This window comes from Oryzias latipes, chromosome 13 (genome assembly GCF_002234675.1).
Source record: "Oryzias latipes chromosome 13, ASM223467v1".
NCBI lineage: Eukaryota > Metazoa > Chordata > Actinopteri > Beloniformes > Adrianichthyidae > Oryzias > Oryzias latipes.
Genome location: NC_019871.2, coordinates 22226889 through 22252754, shown reverse-complemented (window position 1 = coordinate 22252754; position 25866 = coordinate 22226889). Strand labels below are relative to the sequence as shown.

The window sequence follows — 25866 nt, the reverse complement described above, 5'->3', positions numbered from 1 at the left end:
TAGCTACAAGCCATTTTTGTTCCACCAGTAAGGTTTGGTTGGGGGTGCGAAGGGCTGTAAGCTAGCAGGAGAGCCTGTAGACAGAGAGCTCTCAGCAACAAGGAGGGTACAGAGGGGGCAGGGTTGCTTCGTGTCAACAGTCCCACCCACAACTCACAGGCCAATTTCTAATAAACTCTTGCCACTCTGCAGAAACCATGTCCTAGAAAAATGACAGTTTTTTAAAATTTGGGCTAAAAACTGCATAATTGTAACCAATAGACCACTGGAAACACTTTATAAATACATCAACAGATGCTCAGAGTGGGTCTTTAAGTAAAGTAAATAAATTGTCCATAAACTTAACTGTGAAGAATGAATAAAACACAACAAGAGTGAAACACAATACATGTTATGGTGGTGCAAATGAAATTACAATGGAGGAAATTAACTCGAGAGGAAAAAAAAACCACAACACACAAAACGTCCATACACACATCACGTATTCTTATGCATCAGGTGAAAACTATGGCTTCTGCATTTGAAAAAGCCGAGCCATTTTCTTTATTTGAAGCTTTTACGAAACATTTTACAGAACATGTTTCTCACTCTTACGTTGAAGAAGGAGTAAAGGTGAATGTTTGCCTCCCACTGTCTAAAGAGCGTGTGCATATGTGTGTCAATCTGTGTGTTTTTACAATCAAGATCAGTACAGAATAAATAAAAGTACTAGTGGTCAAAACCTTGTGGAAAATGATTAAAAGTCACCCTTTCTACTCCCGTCAGCTGGATGACAAGCGAGATGTAACATCTAATCAGAGAACCCACTCAGATGAATCTACTCAGCTTCAGATCTCCTCGTCTGATGCAGTTAGTTTGAAACACCGACTGAGCATCAAACCGGCTAGCAGCAGAGATACGTGTCCCCGCTTGGCCACTAAAAAGGTGTCGTTTGCCTCTTTATTGGACCACAGAAAACAGCCAGGAAAATGGTCAGGCGCATCACTGGCCCCTCCCTTCTTCTATCTCGTCAAGGCAACCGTTGAGGCAGTGATCGTCGCTCCCAAAAGCACCTTGGGACTGCAGCAGCTCGTACTCCTGGTCCAGGAAGTCGAGGCTGTTGTTGCTTGGCAACCCACGGATGGTGAACTTGTGGGACACTTTGGTCCACTGCTCACGATTTGCCGCCACTCGCTCGTACAGTTCAGTAGCCCCGGGAAACAGTTCAGACAGCAGCCTGTAGGAGGAGAGAGGGAGGAGGTCTCCTTCATTCTGACATTTGAAGCAGGTCTGCACACAAAATGCTCTCATCTAAAGCTCAAATTTAAATGATTACAACCTTTACTCTGTTGAATCTTCATGATAAGTAATTCAAAATGGAGTTTGTCATCGCACCCTGAAGCACTTGAACCAACAGTTATCATTAAGCAGCATAAGTGCTCAGCTGGTGCAGTGATTCACTCAAATTTACAGATTTTTCTCTAATTAGCTGCTAAATGTAAAAGTGGGACTGGAGAGCTCTTATACATCTGCTAGTTAATAAAAAAATAACAAAATTAAAATAGTTAGCATAGGAGAATATAAAACAGCCACCATCAGGTCTAGTTTGGTTCTTGGGGGGTGGTGGTTAAAAACAAAAATCATTTATTTGTAAAGCACAGTTGAAGATGTTTGAGGACCAGAGGGAGGATGTGATGCTTGGAGTTGATGTGTTTACTTGTAAATGGGCATGGCAATGTGTTCCATGAAGCTGATCTGCAGTTCCGGGATGTACGCTTTCTCTCTGTCCATCATCTCACTGGGCCTGTTTCCCATGGCTTTTTCCTGCGCAAACACACGCGTGTGACTAATGAGCTTTGCCGTGTGTAAAAATCCACCAACCCAAGAAACCGCTTATACACATAGGAGCCGTCTGGACACATACCAGGTCTCCTTGAGAGAAGAACTCTTTGTAAATCAGCTCCTGTGGAAACACAAGCAGATCAGACTCACTCTAATGAAAATGCTGTTTTTAACATGTTCTTGTGGTATTTTCATATATTTTCATATATATACATATACAATTAAGCTCACATTTTTTTTCTGAGTATTTGTTTATTCAAATCATTGTAAATCAGGAACAGACAAAACAATGCTGTGTGAAAATGTATAGTGAAAATACGCTGGGTGGGCCACAAGTTCCCTGCTTTGAGCTACCAGCAACAGGGAGGGAAAGGGAAGTGGGATTGCTCCACGCTATTGGCCCCGCCATTAACTCACAGGTGAATTTCTACTGAACTCCTGCCGCTCTGCAGAAACATTGTAATAGAAAATGACAATTTTTTTTATTTTTATGTTGGCTATAAATGTGATAATCATAAACAAAAGACCACTAGGAACATGAGTGAGACTTTAAAGTCTGAGTCACATGCACCCATTTGGGAGTTGACCCATGAGAATCGTGGTTTCGTCATTTCTAAATCAAGCTGCACACTCAGCGTCCACTTATCATGAGAACAGCACGAACGGGCTCCCTGTGCAGTTGAGGGTGGTGGTGATGTTGGCAAACGTTTGGCCTGCATCTCACCTACTTTGCCCTTACTTACCTTTAGGTGTAAAAAAATGTGCAGGAACATTTTCACTCTATGGGTTGACAGACCTTGATCTTTCCTGCAGGCCATTTGTGAGCTGCATTTAGAATTGACTGTCCATATCCACCTGTAAAGGGGGATTGTGACCATGGCAAAAAGTTGTAGTTTTCTTTAAATAGAAGTCTCTTTTTTTGTCACTAATATTAAAAACAAATCTCTATGCGTCATTTTCTAAGGGCAATGTGAATATTATGAATTTTGAGTTATTTACCTTCCTCAGCCATGCTGTCACTAGAATTAAACATATTGATTCATTTTTTGCACTTCCCCTTGTTAACTGGTACTTTGCCTCAGAGGAAAACAAGGATTACATTGCATTCGTTTTGGATATTAGGTGTTTACAAATGTGGGTAGGATTAAGGGCAAGAATTAGGAGGTCTTTTGCTGTTAAAAAAAGGGGGCAGGTCAAGATTAAACATAATCCTGCAATGGTGCATGTTATCACAGGATTGGAGGCTCAAAGGTTGCTTGAAGCTGTTAAAAACAAAAATCGAACAGATTTTAATTCTAGTCTATACGGGGCAGTTGACCCTTTATTTAATACTTATGGAAAATGGTTCAAAATAGAACATTTAAAGGATGTAAAAACTTAAAATGTTTGCGAAGTTCACTTGTAAATGCTCTGGAGTCACTATTTGGACCAAAGGGATCGTGGTTGATAATTTTTTTTCCCCCACTACAAATAATGTTGCTGTCATTGAAAAGATGTTTTTGTGTCTTTTTTTTTTAAAGTCCTGTGTTTGTGAAAGAGGGTGTAAGGCTATAAACTAACAGCAATCTTGCGTGTGGTTTTCCAGCCCTTCGTTTGGTCTGACAGGTCACAGGAAGTCATCAGCAGGCACAGCAGCAAGGAGTGATGGGTACGACTTTTTGGATTGTATCCATCTGAAACACGGAAATCACATTTTGTTTTCTTTTAGTAACATTATAAGAAAGCGTCACTTTTCTTCCCTAAATAAAAAATGAATAAACTATGACTCCAAGAAATAAAGATCACTAATTAAAAGAACATTTCTGGTAAGAAAGAGATAAATTTTTGAAGGAAATAAACTCCATAAACTGAAATTCTTCCTTTGCTTAAATTGTTTTGTGCACTGTTATTTTGTTCTATGTGGTGTCAGAAAGTTGATGACTTATTTAGAAGTTTTAAATGCCCTTGAATAGATTAACAACTCTAAATTGAATTCGCAGCTGAGACATGAATGTAGGATAACTTCTAATTGGTTGCATTCAGGCGTAACAAACCACAGGCCTTGAGGTTACAGATAATTACGTGATATAGGAGTGGGAGCAAAAAAAATCCAATGAAAGAACTGAGGTTTTGACCTCAGATCTTTAGAAAATTCAAATAAATGTTAATTTAGAAAGCGTCTTTTGTGTGAAAGAACTGGGTTTATTTGACTAATAACAGTTGTGCACTTAAGTTCATAAGTCAACCCGGAAACAATTTTTTCTGCTCCTTTTCCACATTCTCTCTCATGTGCAAAATGATGCCATTTTGATTTCTAGTAGAATTGGAGGGTTGGTTAAACCTGGGACCCCTGATCCGAGCCTCCTCCGCCTCTCCAGGGCCGCAGAAGCACAGAGACGTGGCTGTGCATACCCAACTACTAAGACCTACCATCAGCCATCTTCTGCAGGTCCTTGAAAATCCGAAGGTGGTGAGCAAGGTCTGTGGCCAGAATGATGTCCCTCATCAAATCCAGCATGCGCTGGTAGTCCTGGAAAAACACAAAAGCAACTCAAGCCTGTGTGAAGAGGAAAAGAAAATTAAATGTAAATGAATGTAAAATGTTGTGCCTCACCTTTCTGGAGAACTTCTCAAAGATGTTGCAGCCGTGGGTGTTGAGAATTGCAATAGCCTGGGCAAAGTGATGTCTCTGTCACAACAGATAGAACATAACAACAAATTATGTGAGGACATTTGAATACGATGCCTCTAAAAGCGGTGTTGAGTCATGCTGCTTGGTGAAAGGCCCGCTGGGATGCATCTCATTGAGGCTGCAAAGCCAGCCTCTACTCTGACCACTAGATGTCACAGCAGAACGCAACATGAGCAGCCAGAGCGGCTCCTCCAGCATGAGGAGGAAAAGTAACAAATCCAACAACTCTGTTTTCTCCAAATTCACTGATTCACACAGCAAATATTTGAAAAGTTACAAATGACAAAGCAGGGTGTACCTCCATCACTGATCCCTCTGAGCTGTAGAGAGCAGCCAGCACTGATTGCTGAAAATTAAACAAAAGAAAAAAAGATGTAATTTCAGTAAAATCTGAAGAAGGCAAACATTGGGAAGAGGGTGACTTTAAATTTAAAAAATTATCTCTGCTGCACACTTTTTGTACACGCAGAGTTCTGAAGGTGGAGTTACGCATGATTAGAGCTAACCCGAGCAGGAAGCTGCAGATCGCAGTGACATTTAATATCCCACAGGAGGCAAATTCACTGATGATGAGATAACAAAGGCTCTGATGTTAAGGGAAAACACCCAGAGCTACAGCAGGCTCCATGTGATTGTATGGATTATTATTAAAATCAAATGTCTTTTGATTTCTATCATCTCTGCATTTGATTAAAAATGAAAAACACTCAAAGGGTGATAGTGTTCGCTCTCACCGAGGCCACTTGGAAAGAATTGTTTGTGCCACGATGATCCAAATCGTGACACATACAGGACACAAAGAGAGCTAAGATCTCTATATCCCTAGACGAAAGAGGAGAAGAATAAGAACATCACTGATACAAAAAAACAACAACCAGTAAATGAAAATAGAGCGGCATACTCACTGGAGGTAGTTGGACAGCCCTAGGTTTTTGTAGAGCAGGTAACAGAAGTGTGAGACAGAGAAGGCATGCATCCAGTTGTGGTAGGGAGGGTCCCTGTAGCCTTTCTTCACCATCAGACAGAACCTGTCACCAAGGCAGCAGGTTAATTATGGCTTCCATCTCACCAAGAGCACTAAAGGTGCAACATCAACACTGCAGGTTTTTTCTCACAAAGAAATCCTTCTGATGCTGCAATGGGATTGCTAGTGCTAACATTTATTTTTTGCTATACATACATACATACATACATACATACATACATACATACATACATACATACATACATACATACATACATACATACATACATACATACATACATACATACATACATACATACATACATACATACATACATACATACATACATGCATGCATGCATGCATGCATGCATGCATGCATACATACATACATACATACTAGGCCTGCACAATATACCGCAAATTTATCGTTATCGCAATATCTAGCTCTGCAATATGCATATCGCAAAAGACGGCGAATATCGCAATAAATCGCAAACCCAAAATGTGTTAAAACAATCTTCTAGCAGCTTGAAGCATTTAACGAATCAAATAAATCCCTTTATGCTTTGACCAATCAGATGGACGCCTTCCCATTGTTGACCAATCAGATGGAGGCCTATTATGTTAACCCTGGTCCTGAAGAGCCTCAACCCTGCCTGTTTTCCAGCTCTCCTTAACCAGCTTGCTGTTGATTGGCTGACTCAAGTGATTTCACATCCTGATTGACTGAACACACCTGATTTTGGTTATCATTATCGAGCAGTCTAGGGAGAATTGGAAAACAGACAGGGTTGAGGCTCTTGAGGACCAGGGTTAGCCACCCTGACGTTTGTCCCCCATGTCGATGAGGGTCATTTGGAGTATAATTTTTAAACTGTTGCAATGAAATGGGAATGATGTTTTTGTTTATTTTTCTATTTGTTTATTTACCGCAAATTTATCGTTATCGCAATATTGATCACTAATATCGCATATCGCAAGTTTTCCTCATATCGTGCAGCCCTAATACATACATACATACATACACACGTGTATATATATACACATACATACAAATGTATATATATATATATATATATATATATATATATATATATATATATATATATATATATATATATATATATATATATATATATAACTAGTACTACAGTGTTCCCTCGCTATATCACAGTTCACCTTTTGGGTCTCGCTATTTCGCTGATTTATTTCAGTAGAATTCAGCTTTTTTATTTTTACTATTATTTTTTTACGGCGCTCTGGGTTTTGCGCCTTGACTTGTAGCTTGTCAATCAATCTCCTCCCTGACATTTGTCCTGAGCAAATGCGTTCAGTTGACCAATTTTACATAAATCTTCCATCAGACAGAAAAGTGTGTGAATTTTCTCGCTGTCTTAAAAAGATGTATACAGATTGTCTTGAGGGGTTTTACGGCCTTAAAACATTGAGAATTCTAGATCATGGATTTCACCTATTGCTGGTTATATTTACAACGTACCCCTATGATAAACGAGGGACCACTGAAATGAAGAGAAAAAGGATTTTAAAAAAGACACAGAAAGAAAAAGACAGGCACATCAGCGACTGGCACTTGATTTCTAAATTGCATCATGTTTTGGGCAGACACACATGCAAACATGCGCTTGTAAACATGGTGCATGGGCTGATGGAGCTGTCAAACCTGGCAAGAGTCTGCAGGTCAATCTTGTAAGTGTTGATGAAACCCATGTCTTCAAACATGCTGAGGATGCACTGCAGACACACAACACAAGCCGTTTTAAAGTTTCACTCTTTTCCTCTCTTCGCTCTTCCTCATCCTCGTTTCCTCACCATGGGCGTGGTGTCGTCGGGCAGGGACCGTGGGGTGTACGTGAACTCGGCGAAGCACGGGTGGATCTCCTTCACAGGGTCGATTCCAGTCACCAGCAGCTTGGACACCTCTTCCTCTGAAACCTGTGATAGACACGGTCTGAGTCATTGAAGGAAAAGGCGATCGTCTGGGTCGGTAGAGACTGCATGTTACCTTCATGTGGTACATCATCATTTCATTGGCCAGGTGGGACCTGAACTGAGCTTCATGGACTCTCTTGTAAAGCAGAGACTGTGGAGAGAAAAATGTTGAATTTCGGGTTTTGATAGATTATTTTATTTGACTTTTAATTTTCACTCAGCTTCTCCCCACCGAGCACAAGATGTCTATTAGATAACTAACATACATCTGTTGCAGCTCTATTTCGTCTGTCTATTAGAGGTCTTCCAATAGTGTTCTTAAAAGATATCTGCACATAGAGATCTCCTTTTGTAACCATCTCTTAGTTGTTAGATCTGCCTGTATGGATGCTGCAGGTTTTTAGGTTTTCCAGGTCTGTGGAGGGACATGATCTTAAGGAAGTACAGTTCCTTTGAGGCTCATCTAACCACCTCAAGGGACGTCATGAAGATGGGATGTACCATTTTCGTACACGTGGTAAGTGTATCGTGTAAATCTATTTGTAAGAACAATAAAAGGTGCATTTTCTTATGATGTACGGGTGATGCCATTGTATGGTGCCCTTTCGCCACACCTTTTGGGTGATGAAACATCCGTACGATATGCCTGCGTCTCACTTACTTCACCCTTACTTTACCCTTAGTTGTTGTATAAGTGTTTGCTACAACCTCTGATGCCCTTATAAAAAAACATGCATGAACATTTCCTCTCTATGGGCTCACAGAGAGGTCTACGACCTTGATATTTTCTGTGGGCCATTTGCATCCATTTGCCCATTTATCACCGCAGACAGCCCATATCCACTCATAAGGGCAGTTGTGGCTGAGGACTAATCTTGGAATAATTTTTAGATGTCTTCTGGAGTACTTTTCAAAGCATTTACTAGATGTAAATTGCAATTTTTCATCGATGTTCTGAACCCCATGTATCCCGATTGGGGTCCCTGGATTCCTGAAACCAACCTAGCTGTTGTCGTGCAAAGACGGGGTTCACCCTGAACAGCTCGCCAGTCTGTTGCAGGGGCACACACTCCCATGCACTAGGTACAATTTAGAGACACCAATCAACCTATGAAGCCTGTTTTTGGACGGTGGAAAGAAGCCGGAGAAAACACCCCAAAATATGCAAACTCCACACAGAAAAGTCCCAACCAGGATCTGAATAAACATGAGCAAACATTTCTGCTGAAATCTGGTTAAAAGGTCTCAGAAACTTGGACCAAACAACAATCCAACGTATATGCAACTTCCTGTGTGAACAGCATAAAGATTCAGAAGAATCAGAGCACCAACTTCTTCATTTTTTTTAACAATCTTACAAGTCAAAACCCAACTTGGGATATTTTAACCACACAAAAAACCCCTAAAATTACAATGCAGATATCAACAGAAATCAGGTGCAGAGACCTGTGCTAAACATATATATACTTGAACAGTTACTTTCACCAAAGTGATCCTGTTTTTAGACTGTATAAGATCGTCCTATAGCACTGCAGAACTTGTCTGCGTCTTTACAAATGCTTTCCTCCGTTGCATTCTTAGCAGTTTGAAAGATGGCCTCTAAAACACACAAAACCACCATTAATGCCCCTTCTAAACTATCGTTAATGTCATTTAATTACCTTATTTAATCAACCCAAATTCTCCATGAGAAATTGTGTCTTGTTTACAACACAAGGCATGATGGGACCACAATGCCATTGGCTGTCTAAACGGCGATGTGCAATTGGCCTCTATAAATTAATGTCCTTCGGATGCATAATGCATATCTATAAACGTCGAAATAGCCATGATATCTAAGACGTGTCTGTGTCCAGTGGATCATAGTCCGGCGCATCCGGTGTTCGGAGCTGGCAAACTCCACTGACGGCTGCTTCCTTTTTCTTCTCACAGCCTGCAGATTATTGTGCACTGTTCCACCGCCACGATGAATTATGTATCTGGTAATATATCAATGATTAATAAGCCTCCTCGAAGGCAATTATTTTTACAATCACATATCTTAATAGTTTGTTGATACACTATTGAATACCTGCAGTCATTCAAAGGTCGGGCCCTACTGTTGGATATGAAGATGAATCAGAGATATTACACTAAATGTTTTATGGCTGCACTGTGACTGCCATTAAACACAGTAATAAGGATCTCCTCTTTTTCCTCGCCGCGTCTCCTCTCTTCTCCTCAAGCATTAATTAGTGGTTTTAATTTCTTTTTTCAGCCTTTCTTTCTTTCCTTTCTTGCTAATTCCTCATTTGTTAACTTTGTACTTTCCTTTCCATTGGTGCTGAACTCTCGATTTAAATTAATTATTTTCTATTGGACTCTGCAAGTTTTCTTTAGCGGCTTGATTTGATTTAAAGGTCACTTGAAACTCTTTTATCTTTTTAAACTGGTTTAGAGTTTCCAATTAGGTTTGAAAGCAAAACAATTTCACTAAATAAACAGCTTTGTGGGTAATGACAATACGACATCCTCTAAATCCCCCCATTATGGAAACACAAATTATAATCTTTTAGGAAGAAAAAGTGGTTCTTCCTGAGACTTTGATGGGTTTGGTCGTTGTGCGCCTCACAAGACAGTCAGTTCCATTCCACTGAGCGCCTTTGAATTTCCCATGCGACTCGGCTGTGCTTTGCTTTGAATGAGCGTCTCACTTCCACTGAACTGATCTGATTTTGTCAGACAGGCTGGATCTTTCTGATGGGAACAGAAAGGGATCCATCAGGAGGAGGAAGAGAGTCTTAATGATGGATCATCTGTAAATGGCTCTTTTTCTGCACTTTCTTTTTACCCTTCCGTGCTTTCAGATCAGTCAGTGATTAGAAGCACGCATGGGACTTGAAGAGAGAAATCGCTTGTAATGAATGGATTATGAAGATGAATATATATAAATTTAGAGCATTGATTTCCATTTTTGAATATTAAAAGTACTGAGGGTTGGAGGTGGACACCAGCAAATGACAAAGCAGCTTTGAAACTTTACAGAGATGAAGAAAAAGACTTACATGTGCAATGCTGATGCCACAGTAGATGGAGAATGCTGTTGCCAGATCCTCATCAAAGCGGTTGAACCAAGGCCCATTCATTTTATTCACCAGCTCAGCTACGCCAATCACCTCTGGAGGAGGAAGGGTTTGAAAGAGGAGGACAGGAGAAAAAAGACGAGGCAGGAGAAATGTAAAGAGGTTAGATATTAAGGAAGGAAATCATTTAAGGAAGAAAAGCAGGGCGAAGGATAGAGGTACAGAAAGTTAATGATGTGGAAAAATGGAAAGAGGGAGATGAGATTAAATGGTGCAGGAATGGGGCTCAAAATGTGACACACAAAAGGACAGAAAAGAGTCAAATGGGGAGATTCGTTTCATACTTTGGATCATCCTAACTACTTAAAGAGACCTAAAGCTTAAATTGTTCATCTGAGATCAGACAGTTTTCCATAAAGACAAATCATTTTCATCAGAGAAAAATTTGCCTAGAAACTGTTAGTTTCTGTGCAGCACAGCCAAAACGCAGCAAGCATTTATAAAAGGTTCTGAGGGAAAAATATTCTAAAGTGCACTTGAAGCTCCTCCACGTTCAGCACAGGAACAAAAAGAGACCACTCTTGTGGCAGAGCAGTTTGTTTCAATGCACACTTTGAAACAAAAGAGGAAAGAAGGACATACTTCATACCACAGAGATAATAAAACTGGTCCTCGGGTGTAGAGAAGTTACTTTTTAGGTTATCTAAAAGTATAAATTATTCAAACTTTCTAAAAAAGAACGGAGCACATTAACACAAACACACAGAAAATGTGTTAAGAATATTCGTCAAGGGGATCTACAGCCATTTTATTCCATTCTACACCTCATTTTTTGGTATTTATTCCCTTTTGGTTTATGTTCATTAATTCAATTCAATTGAGTGACAAATGTACCCTCAAGATTCTTCAGTAAATAATCAATAAGGGTTTATTCCAATACTTAAAAAAACTTTATTCAGTTATAAAAGAATAAAACAATATTTAACTGTCAATCTTGACAGTATTTAAACGTAGTAAAAGAACAGGGAGGGGTATTGAAATGTGCAAATAAATGTCAATTTTTCAGCTAACCCGTTGCTCCAAAAACATCGTTTATTAACCTAATTTTACAAGTTAAATACTTAAAAAAAAGGATAAATCATTATCCATTTTGAAATAATTTGAGAAAAAACTTCCACGTTTCCTCAAACTGGAGTTTGTGACATCATCAATAATGAAGATCTGTTAAAAACCCACGCTGATCATTGATTTTGAAACTGTTCCCAGTGGTATTTTAACAATTAATTTCTTTTCTTAGGCAAAATCATAGAACCTGTGTTGTTTTTTAGGACATAGTTTCTGCAGAGGGGCAGTAGTTCATTGGAAATCTGCTTTTGAGTTGTGGGCGGGACTGTTGGCGAGGAGTGAATCCACCCCATTGCTGAGAGCTTGGAGCAGAGAGAAGTGTATTTTCTGTCACATATTTTCCAACTACTTTTTTTCATCTGCTCCTGATTCATAACAGTTTAAATGAGGAAATACTTAGAAATACAATTGTAAGCTTAATTTTCTTCCTATTTGTCCTCCATCATCAGGAAAATGCCACAAGAACATGTTAAAAACACCAAAAAATGATTTTTCATTGGAGTTGGTCTTTAATCCTGCAAAATATTGTTAGTGTGCATAAAGATGTGGAAGTAATAAGGCTTGTTTGAAGCCAGAGTAAATATTGAGAAGTCCTTAATCTCAGTGGATTTAATAGATTTATGAATCTCCTGCTGTTTGTTTTTTTAAAGATTCCTCACTATTTAGCTGAAATCCTCCTAAACAGGACATAAATCTCTAAATTACATTTTAGATTCTGGCTAAATTGACTCAGACTGATTAACATGAACTCCAGCAACTAACAGGGTAGTTCAAATATTTACTCAGTTTCATTATTGGTTTGCTCCAAATTCCTGTTTGTTTGCGTTTTTATCTCCTTTATTTAGTTTATTGATAAAAGAAAAACAAACTCAAAGCCTGACAAGATGAGAAAGAAGTTGATCTTTGCTTTTTTACCATCGTTTTCATCCTTGATGGGGAAACAGAGGATGTTGCGGGTCCTGAAGCCGGTGCTGTCATCCACACCCCTGTAGAAGAGCGGATGGGAGTAGGCGTCCTTTATGTTTAGGATCTGACCGGTGGTTGCAACGTGGCCTGCAATGCCTTGATCGGCCGGGATGCGAAACTCCTTCTGCACTTGCAGAAAGATGACAAAAGAACAACAAATACATGTTTGTCAAAAAACAACTTCCTCGAGAGAACATTTATGAATAAATATTCATTAAAAAAAAAGATCAAGGACGGGTGTTTCAGTAAAAAAAATGGAATAAGATGCAGTTTCTTTATTGCCACTAGTTTGACAACTCTGCCAATACTGCTTTCTAATAAATGCAGAAAATGCCCCATTTTTGTGTTTTTGTTGATGTTGCAAACTGACTGCTGGATGGATCTGAGACAACTAGGCCACATGAAAACTAAGACACAAAGCTGTGCGAAAATATTCACAGGAAAAAAGAATGAGAAAGAAAAAGCCCAGGCTAAGGAGGTGCGCATGTTGTGTGCACAAAGACATTGATCATAAAATAGGTTTTATATGCATTAAACGGGGTCAAGTTCGGGTAATTATGAAGGCTGTGATCTATTATTCATTTCATTTCCATAAATTCATGTTCCTCAGAGACTCCACCTATTCTGCAGATACTAAGAAAGGCCACTCATCGATGGCTCACATTCAATATGTGGAAATAAGCAATTTTAAGGGATATATATACACAAGGGCACTACAAACTGTTTGGTTCTTGCATAGATTTAAAATGTTGTTTTTAGATTTTTAAGATATTTTACCAGGTTTGAGGTTGTTTTAACTTCTATTTGCTCTACACGTTTGTAAGCCTTTATCACATTCAGAACAGTTGAGAAATATTTGCCTCTAGAATGAAATTATTATTCAAATCAGTCCAAATCCATTTGCTCCATTTGTTCACTTTTTGTCCTAAAATTAGTCATTTTTTTCACTGTAATAAATAAATTAAAATTAGGTTAATAAAAACTGAAAAAATACAAACCATTTGCCAAGAACAAGCAAAAAAATACTTCATATTGGGCTGTATAACATTCAGATGTAAGTAACTCTATCTAACAGCTTTTTTAGCTTATTTTTCCCTTTTTGAATACTTGTGTGGAACTCCTTGTTTTTTGCTTCACAGATAGATAATCTTCCTACTTTTTAGGGATTTTCTTCTTAAGATTAGTATCCTATTCCTATTTTTAGGCTTCCTCTTTTAGCAGTTATTGGGTTTACCTCTTCATCACTGACCACACCACCATCAAACACCTTGGCCACCAACTCATGGCTAAGTCGATCCAGCAGAAACACCGAACAACTAGAAGAACAGACATAAAATCAAAGAAAATATGAAATTCTGAGCCTCTAATTATTATTAATACAGACACGTTGGTTTGGAGCAGATTTCTTTTGTAGGACATAAATCTGGATGCACACAAACAAGCCTTCTTTTAATGCTTTACAACAGTGTGTGGAGGGTGAATCAGAGGGCTTACATCTCTGCACCGCTGAGGTTCCTGGCTTCCACTATAATTTCCTGTAAGAGCACTGAGACATCATCTGAAAGAACCATGAAGAGGGGAGAGAAGGAGCGAGAGATTAGAAGGAAATCAGAGGAAATTATAGAAATAAAAGCGACCACGGACAGACACGAAGACAGATTACGGCATGAGTATCAGCTGCAGCAGCTGAAAAAAGCTTTTGTTATTAGTGGTTCACTGGAGTGAGGGGTAATTTGCTCCACCAGAGGATCAATTTTTTGTGCACACAATCATGATCTATCAACAATGACATTTTGTCCTGCTGGTTCCCCCCTCTTTGATAAGAATGGAAATGCCCCAGTGCAATTACAGGATGTGAGGAAACCAACATTTTGATGCCCTTTTGATTGCCATCCATTCATCCATTTTCTATTTTCCCGTTTCATCTTGCTCAGAGGCGGAGCTTATGCCAAAGTCGTCAGGTAGAGTGCACCACGACAGATCTTTGGTCCATCATAGTTCAACACCGGGACAAATAACTGTTCACGCTTACAATGTGGTATCCCAGAATAATGCAAGCAATCAATTGTTTACACTGCAAAAACACATATGTCTGGTTTTTAGTTACGTCTTTTAACTTTTGTTGAGTCATTTGATCTTGAAAACCTTTCATTTTAGGCAAAGTTTTTTTTCTTTACATAAGATTTTAAAGCAGAAGTTTTATTTTGTAAATGCTTTCAAGAAACAGACTGGAACATTTTTTGACCCGTAACATGGTAGAGATTCATTTAGCAAGAGGTTTTACAGAAGGACATATTTTTTTACTTGTAATAAAAAGAAAAACATCTACAATTTTATATTTTCAATTTGTGTTTAGAAGGAAATTTTAGTGTACAGACTGCTACCTTTAAATTACAAATCTGAGGTGTTTGGATTCAGTATAAGCTCATTCAGAATTGAACTTTGTTTTACTACAGTACCACAATCACTGCTAATTGACTTGTTTTCCTCACAGACAGATAGAAGAAAGAAAAGACTTACCCAAGTGTGTAAAGAGATTCTTGGCAACTTGTAGGAGAGCCTGTGTTGAGAAACACAACATGGTCACCAAGCAGCCTTACATGGTGTGTGTGTGTGTGTTTTAGTGTAAGAAGAAGTGTGTGTGTGTGTGATCATGTAGGGGGTACCTGGCACTCCACTTTGAGCTTCTGTTCTTTCTGAAAGGCCAGAGTTGAAGTGAGGACTGTTGAGGTGTAGCAGAAACAGTGCTGGATGGCGTGCTCATCTGCCTCAGTGTGTCTGCACAGAAAATCCCACAAACCAGGTCAGATGCTAAATACAAACACTTCTCACATCCCAAAAAAAGGATAAAGAAGTCCCATTTTTGGAAAACTTCATGATGACCTGGCTTTAATAAAGTCAACAAAACCACAAACGCCCAATAAGAAGCTTTTTTTTAAAACTAGTTTTAAGCAAATGGTTTGTGCTTTTTTGAGTTTTTATAAACCTAATTAAAGTTTTATTTTGATAACATTGACAAAAAAAAAAATTAATTTGTGGAAATGAGTCATTACAGGACAAAATTTGAACAAAATGAACGATCAAGTACAAGTTGGTCCATCTCATTAATTCCTCGTAAAATCTAAAAGTAGCACTTATTATTAGAACATTAATCTTAAATTTTGTTTCCAAAATAAAGACAATGACATTTTAACCTTACTGAATTTTAAATAATATTCCTAAAACTAAACCAACAATTACAGTGCAATATGAGGTTTTGTTGAGTCTTAAATCAAGTTTTTCTATTGTTAAGAGTTTAGAGTAATACAATTTTGACTCATTTAAATAATAATATCATTATTCCTAGATCTTAGCTCTTAATAAGACAAAAAATACCTGACTGGAAGAGTTTGGAAAGATATAGAGCAAGGACAAGTTATACCAACTTAAAACCTGGAAAATGTTTTGAATGTCTAAAATCTTTCAATCTTTGCAAGTATCACAGTTTGCAGTGAGAAATATGAAGAAGTATCAAATCCTTGTAGTAACTCCATGGTTCCCATACTCATCCTCCTGATACCAGCAATGCAACCTTCTCCTCTGTGGAAGAAATTTCTAAACTTTCTAAACTCCCAACCACTGCATACTACTGCATGAACTCATTTTGGTATCTGCAGAGGACATTTGGGGATTTTTAATGATACCAAATGTGAAGCGGTGGGGCTCTGGGAATTTTAGTTATTGGTAGATTTGACTGGACAGTTGAGGATTTGGTTTGTGATGGTTGTAGTTTATTTTAAATGGCCCTCACACATTAAAATGTTTGCTTTTTCCCCACAAATTTTAACTATAGATGTCAGAATTTTTAAATCAAACAGCTTTAAAATAAAATACAAAAATCATTAAAATACACAATGATGGAAAACTGTGATGTTTTAATATATTAAAAGAAAAGTTAAAGTGTAGATTGTTACTTTAATTCCATACTCTGCTCTATTTCTGTACACAGGATAAAATGACAGCTGAACTCTGGGTTCCAGCATGTAGTGACTGCAGCCTCCAAAGTGGTTCCATAGTGTGGCAAACCGGAGACCTCGGTGAGCCAAATCATCGCCTGCAGTTATCTGACTTTGCCTACAGAGAGCAGTGGCAAGTTATTGTGACAATGGCAGGAACAGCAGCCCCCAGAGTTTTCCTGCCCCCAGCTTCGACTCTCAGGCACCCTGACAACTGAGACAGGAGCTGGGAATAGCAAAAAAAAAAAAAAACTGCTGTAGAAATCTTTATGACTGACACTCAGGATAGTTAGAATGAATAACAGCAAGACTGGAGTCACGACAGAGTACAATATCCATTTCTACAGGTAAAAGAACAGCCAGTGGGAGTCCATTTCCAGGGACCAGAATTTGGATATATACACAGTAAATGTGACTGGGAAAGAATCACTCAAGAACAGGAGTGTGTGTGGGTTTTTGTGTGGCTGTAGCGGGGAGAGCCGCTGCTGAGCCACCATAAACATTTTGAAAGTCTAACGTTCTTTTGAAATAACTCTAAGAAGCAACAGCTGAGGCCTCTCTGACACTGATATAGTATAAACATAATAGTATCTTGGTCTGGATACTGTTTCATTCAGTAAATCTACATTCAACATCTGTTTTAAAAGCAAGATTTTGTGATATTTCTGTAAAATGAATGTGTAATCTATATGATGTAGAGTTAGATTATCTAAAAAACAGTGTGTCTGAGCTTTGAAGAGCTAATCACATTACATGCACAGTTGCGGCCATAATCCCGCTGCTGTTACTATGGTAATGAGATTCCAGGTCCGTCATCAGAGCTGCTGGCAGAATGAGAAATTAGCAGACATGATCCCTGGTTCGCTTGTCTCATAGTTCATGTGTGCAACATGTCTCATAATATTACAAGAAATAAATTTAAAGAACAGCTCTCGTAATTCTTAAAGTTCCACTCCGATGAAAATCCTGTTTTTGATGTTTTACATCCACAAGATGGATGTTCTTGTGGTGATTTTCTGATGATGGAGGACATATATAAAGAAAACTAAGCTCAAAATCGTATTTCTGTGTTCTGTATTTTTACGAATATAAGTCTTGATTTTTTGCATAGTTTAAATGTGCGAAATTCTCAGGTGTGACTTATTTGTGACTTTTTTTTAAATAAATCTGCTCCTATGTTTTTTATTTTCCCACTAATAACCGATAGATAGCGCTGTAGGTGTGTGTATTGCCACTGACAGCAATGCAGAAGAAGAACCGGCTCCGTCTCAGGCTCCATCTGATCGGTGGGTGGAGTCCAAAACAAACATGGAGGAGAATCTGATCGTTCTCCTGAACTTTAAGCTATTTTTCTTATTTGCATCAAAGACACTAATAAAAATGGTCCTCTACTTTTTTTCTCATTTTTATTTTTTCCTTCCTTGGACTGATGTGGGAGAGCAAGTCATTAAACTGGGTCAAAGAGAGACAAAAGTACAACTGAAAGCGGCCGTCATTCTGATGCAGCTCCTGCAGTAGAGGATGAACCTCACTGTACTACGAGAGTCTCTGAATGATCTCATGAATCCAGACATGGAGATGTGATTATGAATCTTTTGTAGTGTCATGGCTACAGAACACTTTTCGAACCCAGATGCTGGAACCCAGAAGAAACACAGCGGGAGGCGAACGTTGGCGGGTAAGAGTTTTAATACGAGGAGCAGAGAGCAGAACGTGAGCAGGTCCAGATGTCGGTTCCGAACTGAAAGACAGAAGTTAGTGGCGTCACTGGTGGATTTCTCCGTAGGCCGATGTTGACGAAGGTGGAGACACTTGATGAGGCAGAGGCTCGTGGTGGGACCGCAGGAGAGGACAGACTGATGAGAACGGCTGGGAACTGATTCGAGCGACCACTCGTGGTACTGGATTCCTGAGGGTGAGTAGAGAGAGAGACAGGTTTAGTCATAGGCTTGACGTAGCGAAAACGAACAGTAGCTTGACTTGAGGACCAACTATGCACCATCAGGGGCAACGGACTGGCAAAGACTGATGATCCTGTGGCTCCTTATGAAGGCGGATGAGGTGATGAGGTAAGTGGTCGCAGGTGTTGAGAATCAGCAGCCAAGCGGAGAGGAGAGGGGGAGGAGGCCGACAGAGGCACCATGTCAGTACCCCCCCCTCAACAACCGCCTCCAGGCGGTCAAGGGCGGCGATCAGGGTGGGCACGGTAGAAATCCTCAATGAGAGAGGGGTCCAAAATAAACGAGCGGGGAATCCATGAGCGCTCCTCCGGACCGTAGCCCACCCAGTCGACCAGGAACTGGAATCCACGACCCCTCCGACGGACGTCCAAAATCCGGCTGACGTCATAGGCCGGAGCGCCGTCGATGACCCGGGCGGGCGGTGGGGAAGTGGACGGCGGGCACAGAGGACTGTCCTGGACTGGCTTGATCTGGGAGATGTGAAACGACGGGTGGACCTTCAGGGCTTTGGGCAAACGAAGACGGACACAGGTAGGGTTGATGAGCTTGTCTATGACGTAAGGACCGATGAATCGGGGAGCCAGTTTCTTGGAAGATGCCTGAATGGGGATATTGCGAGTAGAGAGCCAAACCCTCTGACCTGGTTGATAGTCGGGTCCCACCACCCTGCGACGGTTGGCGATCCGGCAGTTGCTCTCCTTGGTGCGGAGGAGAGCGGCCTTCGTCTGAGTCCAGACGCGTTGACAACGCTGGAGGTGATGTTGGACGGAAGGCACTGCCAGATCCAACTCCTGGGATGGAAACAGAGGTGGTGAGTACCCTAGGGCGGCCTCAAAAGGAGAGATCCCGGTGGCAGATGAAGGATGAGTGTTATGGGCGTACTCTATCCATACCAGGAAGGTGGACCAGTCCTTTTCATTCTGTGCCGCCAGACAGCGGAGAGCTGCCTCCAGCTCCTGGTTCGCTCTCTCCGCTTGGCCATTTGACTGGGGATGATAACCAGACGAGAGACTGACCGTGGCCCCCAAGGCCGAGCAGAAAGCCTTCCACACTTGTGACGTGAATTGAGGGCCACGGTCGGAGACAATGTCCATAGGGATGCCATGGTGGCGAAAAACGTGTTTGACCATCAGGTCAGCAGTTTCAGTGGCCGTGGGGAGTTGAGGAAGGGGAATGAAGTGAGCCATTTTCGAAAAACGATCAATAACAGTGAGGACAGTAGTGTTACCGTGTGACGGGGGGAGACCGGTGACGAAATCAATGGCAAGATGGGACCAGGGTCGATTGGGAGTGGGGAGAGGATGAAGCAGACCTGCCGGAGCTGAGGATGAGGATTTTGATCGGGCGCACGTGGAGCAGGCAGCGACATACTCCCGCACGTCCTTTTCCATGGCAGGCCAATGGAACCTTTTGCGGATGAGGTTCAGAGTCCGGTGAACCCCCCCATGGCAAGCCAAGCGGGAAGTATGCCCCCAGGTGATGACCTCGGACCGGAGATCAGCAGGGACGAACAAGGTACCCCTGGGGACAGGAGGGAGGTCATCATTGTCTCTCAGGGCTTGGAGTACCTTGTTCTCGATGTCCCACGTGAGGGTTCCGATGACGCAGGTGGAAGGAAGGATGGTGGCCGGGGCGCGTTCTGATGGACTGTATTTTCGGGACAGGGCGTCAGGCTTGATATTTCGGGATCCGGGTCTGTAGGTGATCACAAAATTGAAGCGGTCAAAAAAAAGACACCAACGAGCTTGCCTGGAGTTGAGTCGTTTGGCTGAGCGGAGATAGGCCAGGTTCTTGTGGTCTGTCCACACGATGAATGGCTGTTCTGCTCCCTCCAACCAGTGACGCCATTCCTCCAATGCCAGCTTGATGGCAAGTAGTTCCCGGTTGCCGACATCATAGTTTCTTTCTGCTGGTGATAGTTTTCGTGAAAAATAAGCACAAGGTTTTAATTTGTCAGTTGAGGCCTCTTTTTGGGAGAGGACGGCACCCACACCGGTATCAGAAGCGTCCACCTCGACAATGAATTGACGAGATGGGTCAGGTTGGATGAGGATGGGTGCGGATACAAAAAGGTCCTTCAGTTTGTCGAAGGCTTGTTGGGCTTCAGAAGACCAGGCAAAGGGATGAGTAGTGGAAGTAAGGCGTGTGAGAGGAGAAGCGATGCTGCTGTAATTCCTGATAAATCGCCTATAAAAGTTGGCGAAGCCTAAGAACTGCTGAAGTTTTTTCCGTGTGTCTGGAGGTGCCCAGTTGGCGACGGCCTCTATCTTAGAGGGGTCAGGTCGGATGCAACCTGCCTCGATGACGTAGCCGAGAAACTGAACGGTTGGAACATGAAATTCGCATTTCTCGAATTTTACATAGAGTTGGTTTTCCAAAAGCCTCTCAAGCACGAGACGTACGTGATGTTCATGCTGGGCCTGATCATGGGAATAGATGAGAATGTCATCAAGGTAGACGAAAATGAAGCGATTAAGGAAGTCACGGAGAACGTCGTTGACCAACCGCTGGAAGACTGCAGGGGCGTTGGTGAGGCCAAAGGGCATGACCAAATATTCATAGTGCCCTAAGGGGGTTTTAAATGCAGTCTTCCATTCGTCGCCTTCCTTGATACGAACCAGATGGTACGCATTGCGGAGGTCTAATTTCGTGAAGATACGGGCTTGTTGAAGAGAGTCAAAAACAGACGTGATTAAAGGCAAGGAATATTTATCTTTGACGGTGATCTGATTTAGTTCGCGGTAGTCGATGCAGGGCCTGAGTGTCTTATCTTTCTTAGCCACGAAGAAAAAACCAGCCCCCACAGGGGAGGAAGAGGGTCGTATGTGACCTAACGAGAGCGCTTCCTGGATGTACTGTTCCATGGCGCTTCTTTCGGGACCGGACAGGTTGAACAGCCGCCCCTTAGGTAAAGGAGCGCCAGGAAGGAGAGTAATGGCGCAATCGTAAGGTCTATGCGGGGGAAGAGCGCTAGCCTTAGATTTGCTGAAAACTGCTTTTAAGTCGTGATAACAAGATGGAATGGAAACCAGATCTACTGAGGCGGGACTCTCGGTATCTGTGGGGGGAACACGGGGAACAGCGGACAGTAAACAGTTTGCAAGGCAATAAGGACTCCACTGAGTGACAGATCCCTGAGCCCAGTTAAATTGGGGATTATGTAATCTGAGCCAGGTGAACCCTAACACTATGGGGGTATGGGCGGACTGGGTGATGTAAAACTGAACTGATTCCCTATGGTTACCTGACGTGACGAGGAGAATGGGCTTGGTGCGATGGGTAATACGGGACAGGTGTTGTCCCCCGAGGCCCGAGGCTTCAATGGGGTTTTCTAGGGGCTCTGTGGGGATAGACAAGTGGTTAACTACACGAAAGTCAATTAAGCTCTGTTCCGCCCCAGAATCTACGAGGGCCCTGAGTTCATGAACTTGGCGATCGAGGCATAACTTGACAGGTAAATACATGAATTCTTTACCAGAATCTGTGGCAGATAACTCCCCTCGCGGCCTGTCGTCTAGCGAGGGGCTGGGAAGTTTAAACGAACTGGACATCCTGAGACTAGATGGCCTTTAGCCCCGCAGTAAAAACAGGCTCCAGCTTCGCGTCTTTTGCGCCGTTCCTCTTCTGACAGCCTTGAGTGGCCGATCTGCATGGGTTCCTCCATAGTCTTGGAGGGGACAGGACGCTCAGCAGCATACAGGCCTGGATCGATCGGTGGAGCGTGGATGGACTTAGTCGGGGGACGTGGAGCCGGATGACCTCGTTCTTTTTGGCGCTCACGTATCCTAACGTCCGACCGGAGAGCGGCGGACACTAACTCCTCAAAGGATCGTGCTTCCGGTTGAGAACAAAGGTGGTCTTTAATTTGTTCATTCAAGGACTGGTAAAAAACGCCTTTGAGGGCCAGATCGGGCCAGCCAGCTTCAACCGCTAGAATGCGGAAATCGATGACGTGATCGCTAACAGCACGGTTCCGCTGTTTGAGTGCGAGCAGCCGCCGGGTAGCCTCTTCCTGTTTACGAGGTTGGTCGAATATCAGGCGGAATTCGCCGAGGAATCGCTCGTAAGACAGGTGAGAGATGGGATTGGCAGAGAGAAAAGCTTGGGCCCACTGGAGAGCTTTACTTCGTAGAGAATTAATGACAAGGGTGATCTTACTGTGGTCGGACTGGTAGAATCGGGGAGCTTGTTGACATATTAACTGGCACTGCAGCAAAAATCCTCCGCAGGCTTCCACCTCCCCGAAGAAAGGTTCCGGTTGGAGTCGGATGTTTTCGGTTGCGGCCGGCACTCCGGAAGCGGAAGGAACTGGGACGACAGGAGTATGGACTGTGGCAGGCGAAACCTGGGAAAACTGGCTGGTTAGTTCATGTAAGGTCTGGGTCATACCATCTAGGCGATGAAAGAGATCCTGCTGGGCAGCCGCCATTTGCGACAGAGCGTCCGCTTGACGTCCCAGCATAATGCCTTGTTGGGAAACGGCTAATCTGAGTCCTTCTGGGTCAGCTGGGTTGGGATTAAGGCCAGTCCGTTCTGTCATGGCTACAGAACACTTTTCGAACCCAGATGCTGGAACCCAGAAGAAACACAGCGGGAGGCGAACGTTGGCGGGTAAGAGTTTTAATACGAGGAGCAGAGAGCAGAACGTGAGCAGGTCCAGATGTCGGTTCCGAACTGAAAGACAGAAGTTAGTGGCGTCACTGGTGGATTTCTCCGTAGGCCGATGTTGACGAAGGTGGAGACACTTGATGAGGCAGAGGCTCGTGGTGGGACCGCAGGAGAGGACAGACTGATGAGAACGGCTGGGAACTGATTCGAGCGACCACTCGTGGTACTGGATTCCTGAGGGTGAGTAGAGAGAGAGACAGGTTTAGTCATAGGCTTGACGTAGCGAAAACGAACAGTAGCTTGACTTGAGGACCAACTATGCACCATCAGGGGCAACGGACTGGCAAAGACTGATGATCCTGTGGCTCCTTATGAAGGCGGATGAGGTGATGAGGTAAGTGGTCGCAGGTGTTGAGAATCAGCAGCCAAGCGGAGAGGAGAGGGGGAGGAGGCCGACAGAGGCACCATGTCATGTAGAGCTTTTCAAAATAATAAAACTGATCTCTCAACTTCATCCATGTCCTCCGTGCATTGTAGATGAGATATACAGTCAATGCTTCAGTGTAGCAATGAGGCTAAAAACTTCTGCCGGTAGCTCCTCCCACAGTTCATTTTATAATTAACTACACATTTTGGAAAAGGCGTTGAGCAACGACTTTGACGCTCATGGAAAGAGAGACAGCTTTCATAAATTTGACGCACATATTGCGTTCGGTGTAAAAACAGCATTACGCTGAGCTTGGTGGAGTTGTTTAGAAGTGTTGCACTTTACTCCCAAAAGTGTGACTTGTGCTCCAGCATGACTTCTATAGTCCAGAGCAACTTAGGCTATAGTTTGAAAAAATACTGTATTTCTATATTCAAACCTTAAATATTCAGTACTAGATGAAAATCTGTCGTTTGAAAAAGGGGCTAATTTATGACATAGAAAATACTCTGGGCCAATCACAATCTCCCTCCTCTGCTACATCCACTTATAGACAACTAGATCCATGTACGTCTTTGTTTTCCTCCCTCTGAGATGACATCTGGCTCATAAATGTACGGTTGGATTTCTCCAATATTGCTCACCATTTTTGATGCACTTGTTGCAATGTTAGGTTGGGTATGTGAGGGGCTGTAAGCTAGCAGGAGAGTGTGTAAACAGAGGGCTCTCAGCAACGGGGAGGGGAACAGGGGTGGGGTTGCCTCCCACCCAACAGTCCCGCCCACAACTGAAAAGCGAATTTCTATTAAACTACTGTTGCTCTGCAGAAACTATGTCCTTGTATAATCATAACTAAAAGACCACTGGGAACGCCCTGAAAATAGATGAAAAGATGATCGGAGTGGGACTTTCAGCAAACACCTGAGTCACGGGAGCAGAGGAAATGGACAAAAGAAGAGAACACACACATACATGACACGGTGGTGCCAAACCAGACAGCCAAGCCACCCGCTGTTGTGAGACTCATGACCTGACTGTAGATGATCACACCACCAGCATCATCATCACAGCCATCTGCTCTCTCTCTCTCTCACACACACACACACAAACACATACACACTGTGTGCTCACAGACACAAAAGAATAGACAGATGCTTAAAAGTGATGTGGTCTTGGTTCGGGGGGCTCATTTTCCCCCTGAGAGTTTGTCAAAGTCCAGACAGTCGGTGGAAATTCCACCGCCTTCAAAAACAGACTCTGCCAAGAATACTTTTGATTTACTTTGAAAGAGCTGGCCTCTGGACTGTAATGTGAGGCAAACCTCAGTGGTCTACAGAGAACGCTCGGCCACCACTGATGCAGCGCTATCAGCAACACAGGAAGTTAATATCCGTGGCCAGAATTTAATGAAAGCAAAGCGGGAGGTTTTTTCCCATTTTATCTGGCAGCTTCTTTTTTTTTCTGAAAATGTTGATGAAACAAAAATACAAAAATTTGAGTGGAAAGCAAAACAGAAAAAAAGGACAACCCAGAAGTCTGTAAGAAAGTAGCCTAGGTTTAGGTTTAATGAAATTTTGCTGTAAGGTACATGCTATTATAACTCCACGGTTACATGCTAAATATAACAGCACCACATTTACATACTTTATAGACCTGTGAGCTTTAGATGAAGGGACAATAATTCAACTGATGACTAATTATACTAGTTCAAGACTTTTATAGGTCTAAGCATCACAAAAATGTAAACTAATTTAAGCAATTGAATATTTCCCACCTGTATTGTTTGCCAGTTTTCACCTCCTGTGGCCAGATCTGTAAGTTGGTTGAACGTTTTTTTTTCCAACTGTTTTGTGCTTTTCCATTTCATGCATATAAATGCCTTTAGTGGGTGTGATGAATCCAAAAAAACAAGTGCTCCCATCAGAGAGGGGCGGGTCTATGCCACTCCTTAAGCACCTAAGACGTGATTGCTATGTCAATCATTTGTCGGTGGGGTTCCTGGCATTCATTTAGCCTTCAGTTACTATTCTAGTTTGCATATGTAATAACATATTATGGTCTTTAAATTAGAAAACCTTTGTTGGCTACAGGCACCTTGCAAACAGCCAACAAGCTGCAAATTTCTTCATCCCTGAAACTCAGGGCGCCGTCAGGTAAAGCTTTGCATCTTCTGGGAGCCACTGGGTAACGATGTAAACATTCAATTAAATTCAGGTTAAACCACCTGTCAGGACATTGGAGTCATTTACCAAATTCTGTAAGGCTAAAACCTGTTCATGCTGTTTCTTCCAGATAGAAAAGTGCAGAAAAAAG

The 25866-nt window shown here is 42.0% G+C and overlaps 1 protein-coding gene and 1 long non-coding RNA gene across 3 annotated transcripts in view; both read right to left on the bottom strand.

Annotated features, from left to right (window-relative positions):
- Positions 1-482: 482 nt before the first annotated feature.
- pde2a (phosphodiesterase 2A) overlaps positions 483-25866 on the bottom strand; it is a 207863-nt gene continuing 182479 nt past the window's right edge. For both annotated transcript variants that reach the window (XM_023961218.1, XM_023961217.1), the window contains exons 14-31: positions 15229-15340; positions 15083-15122; positions 14057-14120; positions 13797-13878; positions 12512-12686; positions 10454-10566; positions 7483-7560; positions 7290-7412; positions 7141-7211; positions 5398-5520; positions 5227-5314; positions 4791-4838; positions 4415-4489; positions 4231-4330; positions 3382-3494; positions 1904-1942; positions 1697-1803; positions 483-1216 (exon numbers count right to left, since the gene is read on the bottom strand). In XM_023961218.1, the coding sequence (XP_023816986.1) occupies positions 982-1216; positions 1697-1803; positions 1904-1942; positions 3382-3494; positions 4231-4330; positions 4415-4489; positions 4791-4838; positions 5227-5314; positions 5398-5520; positions 7141-7211; positions 7290-7412; positions 7483-7560; positions 10454-10566; positions 12512-12686; positions 13797-13878; positions 14057-14120; positions 15083-15122; positions 15229-15340 (1786 nt within the window). In that variant the 3' untranslated portion in view covers positions 483-981. The remainder of the gene's footprint in view (positions 1217-1696; positions 1804-1903; positions 1943-3381; positions 3495-4230; positions 4331-4414; positions 4490-4790; positions 4839-5226; positions 5315-5397; positions 5521-7140; positions 7212-7289; positions 7413-7482; positions 7561-10453; positions 10567-12511; positions 12687-13796; positions 13879-14056; positions 14121-15082; positions 15123-15228; positions 15341-25866) is intronic.
- On the bottom strand, positions 18229-18610 carry LOC105358248. Its single transcript, XR_911945.2, has 2 exons — positions 18557-18610; positions 18229-18466 (listed from the first exon to the last, which is right to left on the bottom strand). It is a non-coding gene; the product is annotated as an uncharacterized LOC105358248 (long non-coding RNA).